Below are 15,688 nucleotides of genomic sequence, written 5' to 3' on the forward strand. Positions count from 1 at the left end.
ATGGTCTGTGATGTGGGTGAGGGAGTGAGGGGTGGGGTGAGGACGGTCTGTGGTGTGGGTGAGAGAGTGAAACACTTGGGATTGGAGCTGGGATGTATCCTGTTGCCTGTGGAATACTGCAGTCCCCATTTCCAGTCAGATTGCTCTTTTCCCACATTACAGCTCTTTTCACTCATTCAATAAATGTTTGTTTTTTGGCTAATCGTACACAGAGTCAAAAACAAAAGTTGCTGGACAAGCATCTGTGAAGAGAAATCAGAGTTAACATTTCAGGTGTGGTGACCCTTCCTCAGAAGTGAGAGGGTAATGGTCTCTCATTTCTTTTGATTGCAGACTGGTTACATGACTGTGTACCAGCAGTTACTCCACTCCACTCTGGTACAGGACCTGCTCCTGGATACCTTTTGGTGGCTCTTCCTACTGTTGTATCAGGTGAGGGTTGTATTGGCAGGAATTGATGATTCTAGTGTAGGCCTGCAAACTGCTTTCAAAGTCTACCTGTATTTGTGGGTGTGTACCTTCCCCAGTGGCTGACTGGATATGTACAGCAATGTGAGGCTGTGAACAATGGACCAATAGCATCACAGAGTCACACAGCACAGAAACAGACCCTTCGGCCCAACCAGTCCATGCTGAACATAATCCCAAACTAAACCAGTCCCACCTGCCTGCTCCTGGCCCTTATCCTTTCAAACGTTTCCTATTCAAGTACTTATCCAAATACCTTTTAAACATTATAACTATGTGGTACCAACCACTTCCTCAGGAAGTTCATTCCACTCATGAACCACTCTCTTTAAAAATGAATTGCCCCATGTCTTTTTTAAATCTCTCTCCTCTCACCTTAAAAATGTGCTCCCAGTCTTGAAATTCCCCCATCCTAGGGAAAAGACACCTGCCATTAACCCTATCTGTACCCCTCGTGGTTTTATAATCTTCTATAAGGTCACCACTCAACCTCCTATGCTCCAGTGAACAAAGTCCCTCATGTCTGTCAGTCACAGGAGCAGGAGCAGGCCATTCGGCCCCTCAATCCTACTGCCCCATTCAATACCTTCTACCTCATCTCCACTTTCCCACACTCCTCATTTCTCTTGACAGGGCAAAATGTGTGATCTTGGTGTGGAATATAGTCAATGACTGAGCCCCCACAGCTCTTAGAGGGAGAGATTCCAAAGATCCACCACCCTCTGAATGAAGAACTTCCTCCTTGTCTCAGTTATAAATAATCAGAAAGGATGTGAGTGAGTCAATTGTATTTTATGAGAATTCAGCAGCTTCATGGTCACTTGTATCAAAACAGAATTTTCTTTTAAAGCTGAACTCGACTTCTCAAATGACGATGAGATTTGATCTGACTTCTTCCATGGTAAACTCCTCTTTGCTCAATTGTGTGCCAACTGTAGAAGTTCTCACTGTCTCCTGTGAGTTGTCGTGTTACTGAAGCGTCCACAATAGCATGGCTGGCCACAGAGCTGACAGCTCACGTTAGTGTTCTTGGTGCTCGGGGGGGAAGCCTCTGGTCTGCAATATCGAAGTTTGTAAGGGTCTTTGTCTCCCCCAGCAAATGGCTACCTTGATATTGTTTGTCTGGAGACAGTTCAGCATAGATCCCAGATCCCTCTTGAGGATTGTGTACTCATCCACATGGAAGACATGCTCTGCCTGTCAAGTTGAATTTTTCGAAGATGGTCCTCCGTGCTGTTGGAGGATGAGGTAGTTAGTGTTTTCCTTCTGCCATCAGACTCTCATGATGGATCATGGGTGTCTTTGGTGGAGGTGTTTCAGATGCAGCACTGCAGCAGAACCAGGATTCTGTGCCAAACAGCAGAGCAGCAAGGACATTGGCCAGGTAGAGTTTGTTCATAGCCTTTAGCTTGATGTCGTGCTGCTTTCAGACACAATCCTAGGGCCAGTAATAGACAGAATTTACTTCCTGAGTCTGTGTATAGAGATCTTCACCAATATCCTAAGGGACAGTGGTAGCGTAGTGGTAATGTCATTGAACTAGTAACTCAGAACCCTAGACAAAGAACATGGGAGACATGGGTTTGAATCTCAGCATGGCAGATGGTGAAATGTAAATTCATTAACAACCAGGAATTGAAAGCTAGCATTATGCTGATAATATTGTTGGTCACACAAACCCATCTGATTCACTACTGAGCTCTATATCCTTACCTAGTCAGGTGTACGGGTGACTCTAAACCCACAGGGGGTAATGTGGTTGGAAATTAGGGATGGACAATGAATGTGGAAAGAGTTAGCAATGGCCACATCCTGTGAATGAATAAAGAAGAGAACATGGCATTCCGACAGAGAACATCACAAAGCTTTGAACTTTCCTTCAGTTTGAGAATGGTGTCACCAATGGTTTTGTTTGGTGTCTCGAACGCTATGCCTGGTTCAGGCTAAAACATAACCTCAGTCTTTGAAGTGCTGAGCTCTAGACCAAAGGTTTTAGTAAAACTCAAGCATTTGTTTGCCACTCTGTGGACATCTTCCTTGTCGTAGGCACTATGACAGTCATTTGCGCATGGAAGCCATCTCGTTACTATCTCAGTAACACTGCTGGAGGGCCGCAGTCTGAACGGAATGAAGTTTCCATGAATGGGGTTGAGTATTGGTGCCTTCCTTAAGCTTTACAGAAAAGACGAAATTGCTGAGTAGGGGACCCATGAGATGTCCTTGTTTTACATGGTCAGTTATCACAAAGACATCGGACATATCACCACAGGCACAAACATGTCCACCCATGCAGTCATGGAAGAGGTGTAGAATTTTAGCAAACTTGTGCAGACATCCCATCTTCAAGACCAAGTGCTATAGACCAAGTCAACTCGCACTGTCAAAATCTTTCAGAGACATGGATCCTGGAGTTGCTTGCTAAAATTTTTATTTTAGTTGTCTCGCTACAAACTCTTTAACAGTGCCATAGGTTCAACCTTAAACAACACCGTGATCCTGGGATGTCATCTTCTGTATGATATTGTCCAGTACGCAGTTCAGGAATCTTTCCTGTGACTGAGAGATTTATTCCCCAGTAGGTGGATCCTTTCTGCTTCTCGGTGTTGACTATGTCAGCATCTTTGAGGGCCTGAAGAAGATTATCTGGATCACAGTAACATATCTACTACACTACCATACCCACACTTTAGCTTTAGGGGAGAAGAGACAACTTTGACTCCCAGTCTCCCTTAGAATGGATCTGGCAGCATCACCTCTACTAAATGACAGCATTACTGCTATCCAAAGTTGCAGGAGAGGTGAGCACAGTGCTGTTCAACAACAGTGCAGCAGGAAGCCTGACTACATTGAGAATAGTGATCACAAGTCAGTATCTCTCACTGAGAAAAGTGAGTAACAGTTGGGGCCCCTCACTGAGAATAGTGAGTAACAGTCAGGGTTTCTCACTGAGAATAGTGAGTAACAGTCAGGGATCTGCTACTCATCATGTGATTTTGTTTCCAGACCAATTACAGTATACAAGGTCAACTGTTTGATCGAATTTCGAAAAATTATGTTCAGCTGATCATGAACTGTCAGAACTATTACTATGGAGACCGATTTCTTCAGGTTAGTGATTTGACATGCAGTTTCTTAACGGGTCACAAACATTGCGCATTTACCCAGTAAGTGCACAGTATTGATATCACCAAGCGTAACAGGCTCCTGCTGCCACCTCCTGTCTACAGTAGTCACAAACACTGCCACATGCATATAGTCTGCCATGGCTATCCACTTGGTGCCCCTCACAAACTCAAATCATTTCTGATTCTTAATCAGGACATTAATTTTGAACAGTCTCCCTCCACCCTGACCATCCATCTGCTGTGTGTAAGGGACAGCTCCCAGATCCCCCATAGAATCATCTCCATTGCCTACTAGGGAATCACAACTTACTGATCTCGCTGCTGCCAGATATGAAATTGATGGTTCTCATGCAGTCCTGGCACACCATGACAGTGACAACCCATCACACACACACACAAATCCCAGTCTGACTGTGTAGACATATTGTTCACACCAATCCCAGTCTGACTGTCCAGACGCATCTCACACCTGTTGACCCCAGTCTGACTGCCCAGACATATTGCTCGCAAAGACAATCCTAGTCCAAACCTAGAGGTCATAGTTTAAAAATAAGGTTGCACCTGTGTAAAACAGATATGAGGAAGCAATATTCCTCTGACGGTCATGAATCTTTAGAATTTCCTTCCTTAAAAGGCAGTGGGTGCAGAATCTTTAAATATTTTTCAGGTAGAGGACGACAGACAACATGGATGGCAGATTCTTGGGGAGACATAAAAATGTGGTGTTGAGATCAGAGCCAGATCAGCCATGGTTTTAGTGAAGGGCAGAGCAGCCTTGAAGGGCCTGGTGGCCTAGTCTTGTTCCTTCTCTGTATGTTCCTCCTGTCAGTGTTTTCTTCAATTCCTTCACAGGAGAAGGGCATCACTAGCCAAACCAGCATGTATTAGCCATCCCTAATTGCCCAGAGAGCAGTTAAGAGGCAACCACATTGCTGGAGTCACGTAGAGGCCAGACCGGGTAAGGATGGCAGATTCATTCCCTAAAGGAATTAGTGAAGCAAGTGGGTTCCTACAATAAATGACAATGGATTCACGGTCATCATTAAACTCTTACTTCCAGATTTTACTGAGTTTAAATTAAACCACCTGCCATGGTGGGGTTTGAATCCAGGTCCCCAGAACATTACCTGGGGTCTCTGGATTAACAATCTAGCGACAGTACCATTAGGCCATTGCCTTCCCCAGTCTCCCCTCGACCTGAGCCATGGAGCTTTCAGTTTCAACAATACCATCCCCCCCAAACTACCACAGGGAGGCCAGCTCAATGCAGCTGACAATATCTTCAAGCAGCAAGGACTATTGAGGGGGTGTCTATAAGTGCCCTCTGATCCTGTTTACTGGCCCTTCATAACGGCACTTAACATGAAACCTGTTACCCATCTTCATTTGGCTGCCCTAGAGCTGGTTAGATTCAGCCTCTGTGTTTTATCCCAGGAGTTCCTGCCCCAGGTCTGGCAGGTGTGTGGTCTTGCAGTTCCCTCTAATTAGCTCATCCATGGGGCCTTCACAGAGCAGGGTGAAGCAGCATGTGGTGGGACAAAGCTAAACTAGTAATCTAATCAAGTGCGAATGACCCTGACCTGGAGAAACATACCATTCAGAGTGTAAAAGAAACTAGTTCTCAGGAGAAGCAGAGTAGGGTCTGATCTCCCCGAAGCTCAGGAAAAGTTGCAGCTGGAGCAGCTAAAGACAATAATGGAAAACTGCAACAGCAACAGTAAAATTATTCTGTTTTGTCAGAGGACGCGTGATCAGGAAGGTTGAAGAATTGCTCAGGACCCATGCTGGTAAATCCCTGGTATATGGTAAAGGTTTTAGATGACCACTTTGTGGCAGCCTTAACTCCAATAAATGATGTCTATCGCAGCTAGTACATCAGGGAGTGGAGACTGATATTTTAACTGTCAGTGTGAAGGAATTCAAAACAAAGCAACGTGTAGCTCCTGACACCATTCTTTTGAGGACGCTCAAAGGAATGAGACTGTGATTGATGAGCCCTTGTGACAGCTCACAGGGTTCAGGACATCTAGCAAGGGTTATAAGGAGGCTGCTGTAAGCCAATTTTCAAACAGATTGACAAATCTCAATGGACGGCATGGTGGCACAGTGGTTAGCACTGCTGCCTCACAGCGCCAGAGACCCGGGTTCAATTCCTGCCTCAGGCAACTGTCTGTGTGAAGTTTGCACATTCTCCCCGTGTCTGCGTGGGTTTCCTCCAGATGCTGTGGTTCCCTCCCACAGTCCAAAGATGTGTAGGCTAGGTGAATTGGCCGTGCTAAATTGCCCGTAGTGTTAGGTGAAGGGGTAAATGTAGGGGAATGGGTCTGGCTGGGTTGCTCTTCGGAGGGTCGGTGTGGACTTGTTGGGCCGAAGGGCCTGTTTCTTTTAAAAAAATTTTTAAAAAGCCAAGGTCATTAGCTATTCTCCAGTTACAGGCAAATTGCTGAAAGATATAATTATGCACACTTTGTCTGCCCACATGGAGATAGGTGACCTGTTACAACTCAGTTGGGTGGAGTGTGCCTGTAATCGAGCCCCACTGTTCCACTAATGTGTAACTACCCAATTAGATCACCAAAATGATCGATTTACTTGACTGACTACAAGTCAGGACAAAAGCAATTTGCACCAGATTTCATAGAGTCATAGAGTCCTGCAACACAGAGACTGGCCCTTTGGCCCAAACTAGTTCATTCATGCTAACCCCATTTTCCTGCACTTGGCCCATATCCTTCTAAACCTTTCCTGTCCATGTAATTGTCCAAATGCCTTTGAAATGCTTTTAATGTACCCACCTCAATCACTTCTGCTGGCAGCTCATTCCATATGCGTACCATCTTCTGCGTAAAACAAAAGGTTCCCCCTCAGGTTCCTTTCTATACTTTTCCCTCTAATCTTAAACTGATGCCCTTTAGTCCTTGATCCCCCAACCCTGGGAAAAAGACTTGAGTGTGCTCACCCTAGCCATACATCTCATGATCTTATACACTTCTATAAGATTCCCCGTCAGTCTCCTACACTCGAAAGAAAAAGGTTCTAGCTTGTCCAACCTCTCCCTATAACTCAGTCCTTTCAGCCCTGCCAAAATCCTTCCATTAATTATTGTAAAGAAACATATTCTTTCACAAATTCAAAGAGAAAAAGATCACTAATTCATTACGAGGTGACTTAAACTCTACCACTTTATCACGCACACATTGATTCACAACTAGGACACTGATATAATGGCCGGAGAAAATATAGAAGGGGAAAAAGGTTTCTACAGATCAAAGTCTACATCACAAGGTGAAGAGGTATTGCTCTCAATTATTTAGAGTTTAGTAGTGATATGTGATGTTGTGAACAGAACAATGGTCATTCTTCGATTCAATAGCTGATTAAGTGGACAAAGGTCATTTCTTAAATTAGAATTTCTTCTTTTAAGTCTCGAGTTTTTTTTATCTTTTCACACACACAAAGAGAAGGGAGAGCAAGATGTTTTCCGTTTGTTGGCTGTGAATGTTTCTGGCTGCACTGACCTCATACGACTATAACAAACTAGAGCTGGACCAACTCGAGGACTGTTGTCAGGCCATTTTTCCTTAACCCAAAGACTCCCAGTACCACTGTGTCTCAACAGTGTAACAATCTCACTGCTCCAAAAGCACACAGTCATGTAGAGCTGAAAATGTACCCCATAATTGCACTAGATTTTCAATTTACAAATTTCTCCCAGTATTTTAGATAAATAGGTAAATAATCTAATAGGAGAAATATGCGGTTCCTAACAATTAGGGCCCTAATTTTGTTTTGAAACCTTTCAGTGCAAGGGTCTTTCCAGCATCATGAACAAACAGTCAAAGGATTGACCTCCTGCCGCAAGTCATCAAATAGTTATGTGCTGTCCCTGGACAGAATTAATTTGAAGATTTATCCACAGTCTATCTGAGAAATGCCCAAACCTGGTCTGTGTGAGGGAACTGTGCACCCCAATGTTTTTAAAACTGGTTGCTGAGAGAGAACATCAGTGACCAATGCTACAGGCCGGAATAGGACCAAAAGAGAGATGTGCAGATCTAAGTCTGGACCTGTCAACATCTCCCCCTTCTCTTTGTTAAACACAGTCTGGTGGCCTTGTTGACTGAGGCAAACTTCCAGTGGCTGGTGTGGCTTCTAAATTCTTAATGTTCTTGCTGTTATTTCTCATGTTTTATCTCATTGCCCTCAGGATTTGCCCAGCACTCTCAGTCAGGCTGTGTATGTCAGCTTCTGCTGCAGTTTTCCGCAGTCTTGGGTGCAGTTTCACAATCATGATTTCAGATCTCAACTGTGCAACATCGTGTATCAATGGTTTGGAGGTAAAGAATGTTATATATTGTGTGGGTGTATGCATGGTGCTGTGTATGAGATGATCACGAGTATGGAGAATTAAGAGGGAGTATATAGAAAGTGGGATGCAGGGGTCATATATTTGACAAGGTACAGAGACCGGGATCCAGTAATCACATAGAGGTTTCACTCATTATAGCTGAGTCTTTCTGTGTCACGTAGAACATGTGGTTGTTTTTCAACTTTCTCGCCCTCAGTTTCTTCTCTACAAATGGACAATTCCTCAGCTTTTTTGGCTTTGTGGAAATGAAGTGAAGGTAGGTTGGATGGGAAGAGTCATCTCAAAACAAGGAAGGTCAATAGTTTCTTAAAGTTGTGGTGCCTTTCCTAGTTCATCCTGATATTTCATGTAACTTCATAAAGTTGCACCCCTGTCATGTACAGAGTTCCCAAAAGACCTGTGGTGCACACATCATTTCTCTGTCACTTCATTACACAGCCACTCCTGTTCTGAGATATGATACTCAGGAGAGGGATGAGCATGTTCCTGTGTGCTATGCCAGATCTACATTCAACAGCAAAGGCAAAAACTAACATGTAACCTGCCATAGTTTTACAGCCAGGCATGATCCATTACCCAAGGGCTTGGGAAGAGGGGTCTAATGCAGATGATCCATTGCCCAGAGGGACTGGGGGTTGAGGGGTTAGATTGATCCATTACCAAAAGAGAGCAGATGTGGGTACTGGGATTGATCAATGGAGCCAATGATCCAATACCAAGAAGGAATAGGGATACAGGCGTAGTCCTGGGATTCATCCGTCAGGAACTTTCCCCTGAATAACCAATACTACTGCCAGTGGACAATTAAACACTTCAGAATATGGTTTGTATGTGACTGTACCGTATATATTATTTTGATAATCTAAAAGAACTTGAGACATTGCAGGACAACTCACCGATGTGGGATGCCCATCCTGTGCCAATTGGGGAGTTGTCGACACTTTGTACAGTCTAGATAAGGGAAGTGTCTCCACTATAAAAACCTGAGCTTTGGGTTTTGGAACTTGAGCAGCAGCTGGAGTCACTGTGGTGCACTTGCAGAGCTGAAAACTACATGGAAATTACGTTTAACAAATTAGTCATAGATTAATTCTCCAGAGAGGAAGTGTGTAACCAAATGGGAGCTGGCTGTAAAACTATGGCAGGTTACATGTTAGTTTTTGCCTTTGCTGTTGAATGTAGATCTGGCATAGCACACAGGAACATGCTCATTCAATCACACTCCTGACCCATGTTTTCTAGATGCTGGACCAGAATTTGGAGAGTCTGGCAGTGAGTTACTTACCACAGACATCCTCGCCTCTGACCTGATCATGTAATTAAAGCATTTATATGGCTGGTCCATTTCAGTTTCTAGTTAACGGTAACTTCCAGAATGTTGACAGCGGGGCATTCAGAATTCATACTGCCATTGAATTTCAAGGAGAAATGGTTGGATTCTGTACATTTGGAAATGGTCATTGCCCGGCACTTGTGTTTCTTAAATGTTACCTGCCACTTGTCAACCCAAGCCTGTATGTTACCAGATCTTGCTGATATGGAGAAAGTCTTCAATCATCTGAAGAGTCATGAATGATACTGAACATTGTGTAATCATCTACAAATATCCCCACTTCGGATCCATGATGGAAACAAGATAACTGATGAAGCAGCTGAAGATACTCTGAGGAACTCCCTCCTGCAGAGGTGCCCTGATATGATTAGCCTCCAACAACCACAATCATCTTCCTTAGGGTAAACATGATTCCAACCAGCAGAGAGTTTTCCCCTGATTCCAATTGACTCCAGTAGTGCTAGGGCTCCTTAATGCCGTGGTTGGTCAAATGCTTCCTTGAGTTCCAAACAATCACCCTCACCATATCTCAGCAGTTAAGTTCTTTTATCCTTGTTCGAACCAAGGCTATAATGAAATCAGGAGCCCGATGACCCTGGTGGAACTGAAACTAAGTGTCATCAAACAGGTTTTTTTAAAAAAATTATTTTTTAATTATTTGTTTGTGGGATGTGGGATGTGGGCTGGCCAGCATTTACTGCCCGTCCCTAGCTGCCCTTGAGAAGCTAGGAGTGAGCTGCCATTTTGAACTGCTGCAGTCCACCTGCTTTGTTTGACCCACAATGCCATTAGGGTGGGAATTCCAGGATCTAGATCCAGCTACAACGATGGTCAAAAGTCAGGATGGTGAGGGAACTTGGAGATGCTGATGTTCCCATATATCTGCAACCCTTGTCCTTCTAGATGGAAATGGTTGTGGGTTTGGAAGATGCTGTCTGAGGGTCTTTGGTGAATTTCTGCAGTGCAATTTGTAGATAATACACACTGCTGTTACTCAATGTCGATGGTGAGGGGAGTGGATGCTCGGTGTATACAGTGCAAATCAAGTTGGTTGTTTTGTCCTGGATGATATCAAGCTTCTGAATTTTATTGGGGCAGCATTCATCCAGATGGGGATACTCCATCACACTCCTGACTTGGGCCTTGTAGATGGTGGACAGGCTTTTGGGAGTCAAGAGGTGAGTTACTTGCCACAGTATTCCCAGCCTCTGACCTGCTCTTCTACCCACTGCATTTATGTAGTGAGTCCAGTTGAGTTTCTGATCAATCATAACTCCCAGGATGCTGATTGTGAGGGATTCAGCGATAACACTGTTGACTGTCAAGGGGCAGTGGTTAGATTGTCTCTTATTGATGATGGCCATAGCCTCCATTTGTGTGGCACAAATGTGACTTGCCACTTGTCAGCCCAAACCTGGATATTGTCCAGATCTTAGGCAGAAATGGATACTGCAGATGCTAGAGAATAGAGTCAAGATTAGAGTGGTGCTGGAAAAGCACAGCAGGTCAGGCAGCATCCGAGGAGCAGGAAAATCAACTTCATCAGGAAACTGGTCGGCATGGACGAGTTGTGCTGAAGGTCTGTTTCCATGCTATTTGACTCAGAGGTATCTGAAAGAGATGGTAACAATATCATTGTACTTTGTCCTGCAGTGGTGAGCATTTACGTGGCAACCTCAGACCAGGCCGGCGTGGTCTGCTGTTGTGATGTCCGCTGCTGGTCACTGGGGGGACAGGCAGTCCTGTGGCTTCACCATCTCATCCTGCAGGATCTCCAGGTTCCTGCCGCAAAGTGGTGAGCCAGGTTCCCCTGACCTGCTGTGTCTGGAGCATATGTCCTAACTATGCAGGGCAGCTCCAAACTCAGTGGGCTTTGAAAGATGCTGCTGGTGCAGACGATGCTGATGAATTGCAGGATTCTCAGTGATTGGTGAGATGGGATGGAAATCCAATGGGAGGCATGCCAATGGAGTATGGTAGGAAATTGCAGCACAATCACTCAGAGTCTCCCTCGCCCTCCCTCCTTCACATACCAAGAGTGATTCTGTGTCTGTGTGACAGAAAGGGCATGCCGTTTATATATAGAGCTTTTCCCAAGCTCCTCGTTCATCTTCCCTTCCCATTGAAATCTCTGCCTCCCTTGTTCCTTCTGCACATGTCCTCTTTCATTCTGCCTTTCCATTCCCTCTCCATGTCCTTCTTTCCCTCTTTCTCTTCTCCTCTTAGCCAGATATCATTAATGGGAAAAACTCTAGAATCGTTTAAAATATTTCATAGCAAAGCATTGGGAAAATGGTTTGGACAGAATCAGCAATGGACTTACGAAAGGGGAAGGAGGCTTTCAATAAGGTTTCTCATAAGAGATTAGCGTGTAAAATTAAAGTGCATGGGATTCGGGTTAGTGTACTGACACAAAGAGAAAACTGGTTGACTGACAGGAAGTAAAGAGTAGGAATAAATGGATATTTTTCTAAGTCACAGCCAGTGACTACTGGGGTACCACAGTGATCAGTGCTTGGACACCAACTATTCACAATATAGGTTAAAGATTTAGATCAGGGAACTAAACGTAATATCTCCAGATTTTCAGGTGACACTCAGTTGGGTGGTGGGTGAACTGTGAGGAGGATGTAGAGATGCTTCAATGTCATTTGGACAAGTTGAGTGAGAGGGCAAGTGCATGGCAGATGCAAGGTAATGTGGATAGGTGTGAGGTTATCCACTCTGGTAGCAAAAACAGGATGGTGGATTATTATCGGAACGGTGATACATGATGAAAGGGAAGGTGCAATGAGACCTGGAAGTCGGGGAGTCATTGTGCATCAGTCGCTCAAAGTAAACAAGCAAGTAGAATAGGGGGTGAAGAAGGCAAATGGTATATTGGCCTTCATAACACTAGGATTCGAGGGCAGGAGCTGGGACGTCTTGCTGCAATTGGATAGGACCTTGGTAAGACTATACCTGGAGTTATAGTGTGCAGATTTGGTCTCCTTATCTGAGGAAAAACATTCTGGCCATACAGGGAGTGCAATGAAGGTTTGCCAGACTGATTCCTGATGTATGAAAAGGAACTGGATGGGTTTAGACTACATCCATTGGAGTTTAAAATAATGAAGGCAGAATCTCATAGAAATCTATACAATTCTAATAGAACTAGATAGGATAAATGAAGGAAGCTATGATTTTATTGAAAGGTGAAGCAGGCTTGAAGGGCCAAATGGCCTATTCTGCTCCTCATTCATGTTTGTTACACCCTCTCTCCTAACTCTCCCTCCTCCTGCCTCCACTTGCCCAACACCCAAATCTTTCCACCTGCTTTCAATTCCACTGTGTTCAATCCCCCACTCTGTCTCCATCCCATCACTGTCTCTCTCTCTCTCTCCTTGTCTCCCCTGTATTCCTCACCCTCTATCGCCCTTTCTCCATTATCCCTTCTTTCCTCCACTATCTCTCTCTCTCTCTCTCTCTCTCTCTCTCTCAGCTGAGCCCTGTGTTGCTGCCAGTCCATCTGCCATCCAGAATGAGCTTCGTTTCATTTTTTTCCAGGTGTGCGGCCAACACCAAGGATTTATAACAACTGGAATTATGATATTTTACTGCCACAGGAGGTGAAAGATATGAAATCGCGGACAACACAAGACACAGACCACGATAAAAACATGGGTGAGCAGGGGGGGGAAGAGGGTGGGTGAGAGGGCATTCAACATGGGGTGTGGGAAGAAACAGAAGTTGGGGAATGGGATTGAGGGATGGACAGAGAGAGGGAAATAATGAGAAAGTAAAGGGGAGTGGGGTTCAAGGAAATGGTGGGAGAGGGCAAGAAGACAGAAAGGCAATGCTTCTTTAAAAATGATTCTGCTTGATTTCCTTGTTGATTACCAATTGTGAAAATCAGACCTAACCGTTTGAGTTATTTCATCAACTATTTGATCACGGATTGTGCATGTGAATGGGCAGTCTGCAAACGGATACCTTTATGTCCAAGGAATTTGGATCTGAACATGTACAGTCGGAATTTACGGTGGACTGGTTGGTATCAGCAGACCATTTGTTGATATTGCAGGAATGAAGCTATCCCTGATTGACCTCCATTCAACCAACAAAGAGTTTTACAACGTTGAATCCGAGCGGTCCGCAGGGCCTTCAGTCAACAGTGAGGTGAGAAAGGACAAATCAGTCACTCTCTGACTCTTACAGCACTGTTAATAAAAACATGCAGAATGATGTATTGAGGAGATCATGCAACTGCAAAATTATACCCCATCCCATTGACACTTGTTGTAAAGGACCTCACCATTTCATTCCTATTGTTATTCAGACTTCCATCTCATTTCCATTGTTATACAGACCTCCATCTCATTCTCACTTTGTTATACAGACCCCCCCATCTCATTCTCACTCTATTATACAGGCCCCCATCTCATTCTCACTCTGTTATACAGGCCCCCAACTCATTCTCACTGTTTTACAGACTCCCACCTCATTCTCACTGTCATACAGACCCCCCCATCTCTTTCTTGCTGTGTTATACAGACCCCCCACCTCATTCTCACTCTGTTATACAGACCACCATCTCATTCCCACACTGTTATACAGACCCCTCATCTCATTCTCACTGTTAAACAGACCCCCATCTCATTCTCACTGTGTCATACAGACCCCCATCTCATTCTCACTCTGTTAAACAGTCCCCCATCTCATTCTCACTGTGTTATACAGACCCCCATCTCATTCTCAATCTGTTATACAGACCCCGATCTCATCCTCACTCTGTTATATAGACCCCCCATTTCATTCTCACTGTTATACAGACACCCATCATTCTCACACTGTTATACAGAGCCCTCCATCTCATTCTCACTCTGTTATACAGACCTCCATCTCATCTCAATCTGTTATACAAACCCCCACCTCATTCTCACTCTGTTATATAGAACCCCACCTCAGTCTCACTGTCATACAGACTCCCATCGCATTCTCACTCTGTTAAATAGACCCCCATCTCATTCTCAATCTGTTCTACAGACCCCCTATCTCATCCTTACTGTCATACAGACCCCCATCTCATTCTCTCTGTGTCATACAGACCCCCATCTCATTCTCAATCTGTTATACAGACCCCCATCTCATTCCCAATCTGTTATACAGACCACCATCTCATTCTCAATCAGTTATACAGACCCCCATCTTATTCTCACTGTTAGACAGACAACATCTCATTCTCACTCTGTTATACAGACCCCTATCTCATCCGCACTGTCATACAGACTCCCATCTCATTCTCACTGTGTTATACAGACCCCCATCTCATTCTCTCTCTGTTATACAGACCCCCATCTTATTCTCACTGTCATACAGTCTCCCATCTCATTCTCACTGTTATACAGACCCCCATCTCATTCTCACTGTTAGACAGACCCCCACCTCATTCTCACTCTGTTATACAGACACCCATCTCATTCTCAATCTGTTATACAGACCCCAATCTCACCCTCAATCTGTTATATAGACCCCCATCTCATTCTCACTGTTATATAGACCCCACCTCATTCTCACTCTGTTATACAGACCCCCAACTCATTCTCAGTGTTTTACAGACTCCCACCTCATTCTCACTGTCATATAGAAACCCCATCTCTTTTTCGCTGTGCTATACAGACCCCCCACCACATTCTCACTCTGTTATACAGACCCCCATCTCATTCTCACTCTGTTATACAGATCCCCACCCCAGATAAGTCCCCTGGGCCTGATGGCATTTATCCTAGGATTCTCTGGGAAGCAAGGGAGGAGATTGCAGAGCCATTGGCCTTGGTTTTTATGTCCTCGTTGTCTACAGGAGTAGTGCCAGATGATTGGAGGCTAGCAAACGTGGTTCCCTTGTTCAAGAAGGGGAGTAGGGATAACCCTAGTAACTATAGGCCGGTGAGTCTCACTTCTGTTGTGGGCAAAATCTTAGAGAGAATTGTAAGGGATAGGATTTATGAACATCTGGATAGGAATAATGTGATCAAGGATAGTCAGCATGGTTTTGTGAAGGGCAGGTCGTGCCCACAAACCTTATTGAATTCTTTGAGAAGGTGACTAAGGAGGTGGACGAGGGGAAAGCAGTAGATGTGGTATATATGGATTTTAGTAAGGCATTTGATAAGGTCCCCCATGGTAGACTACTGCAAAAAATACGGAGATATGGCATTGAGGATGAGTTGGAGGTTTGGATTAGGTGTTGGCTGGCTGGAAGAAGACAGAGGGTAGTAGTTGATGGCAAAGTTTCTTCATGGAGTGCCGTCACTAGCGGTGTTCCGCAAGGATCTGTTTTGGGACCATTGCTGTTTGTCATTTTTATAAATGACCTGGAAGAGGGGTTAGAAGATTGGGTGAGCAAGTTTGCGG

The 15,688-nt window shown here is 44.5% G+C and overlaps 1 protein-coding gene across 2 annotated transcripts in view; it reads left to right on the forward strand.

The window, feature by feature from the left end:
* Nucleotides 1–335: 335 nt before the first annotated feature.
* The window catches only part of LOC122547863 (protein FAM227A-like), a 30,827-nt gene continuing 15,474 nt past the window's right edge, over nucleotides 336–15,688 (forward strand). The window contains exons 1-5 of one of the 2 annotated variants that reach the window (XM_043686435.1): nucleotides 336–432; nucleotides 3,472–3,576; nucleotides 7,801–7,930; nucleotides 12,842–12,958; nucleotides 13,359–13,453. In XM_043686435.1, the coding sequence (XP_043542370.1) occupies nucleotides 343–432; nucleotides 3,472–3,576; nucleotides 7,801–7,930; nucleotides 12,842–12,958; nucleotides 13,359–13,453 (537 nt within the window). In that variant the 5' untranslated portion in view covers nucleotides 336–342. The remainder of the gene's footprint in view (nucleotides 433–3,471; nucleotides 3,577–7,800; nucleotides 7,931–12,841; nucleotides 12,959–13,358; nucleotides 13,454–15,688) is intronic. The other variant, XM_043686436.1, reaches the window with a different exon arrangement.

This window comes from Chiloscyllium plagiosum, unplaced genomic scaffold (genome assembly GCF_004010195.1).
Source record: "Chiloscyllium plagiosum isolate BGI_BamShark_2017 unplaced genomic scaffold, ASM401019v2 scaf_8847, whole genome shotgun sequence".
NCBI classification, from domain to species: Eukaryota; Metazoa; Chordata; class Chondrichthyes; order Orectolobiformes; family Hemiscylliidae; genus Chiloscyllium; species Chiloscyllium plagiosum.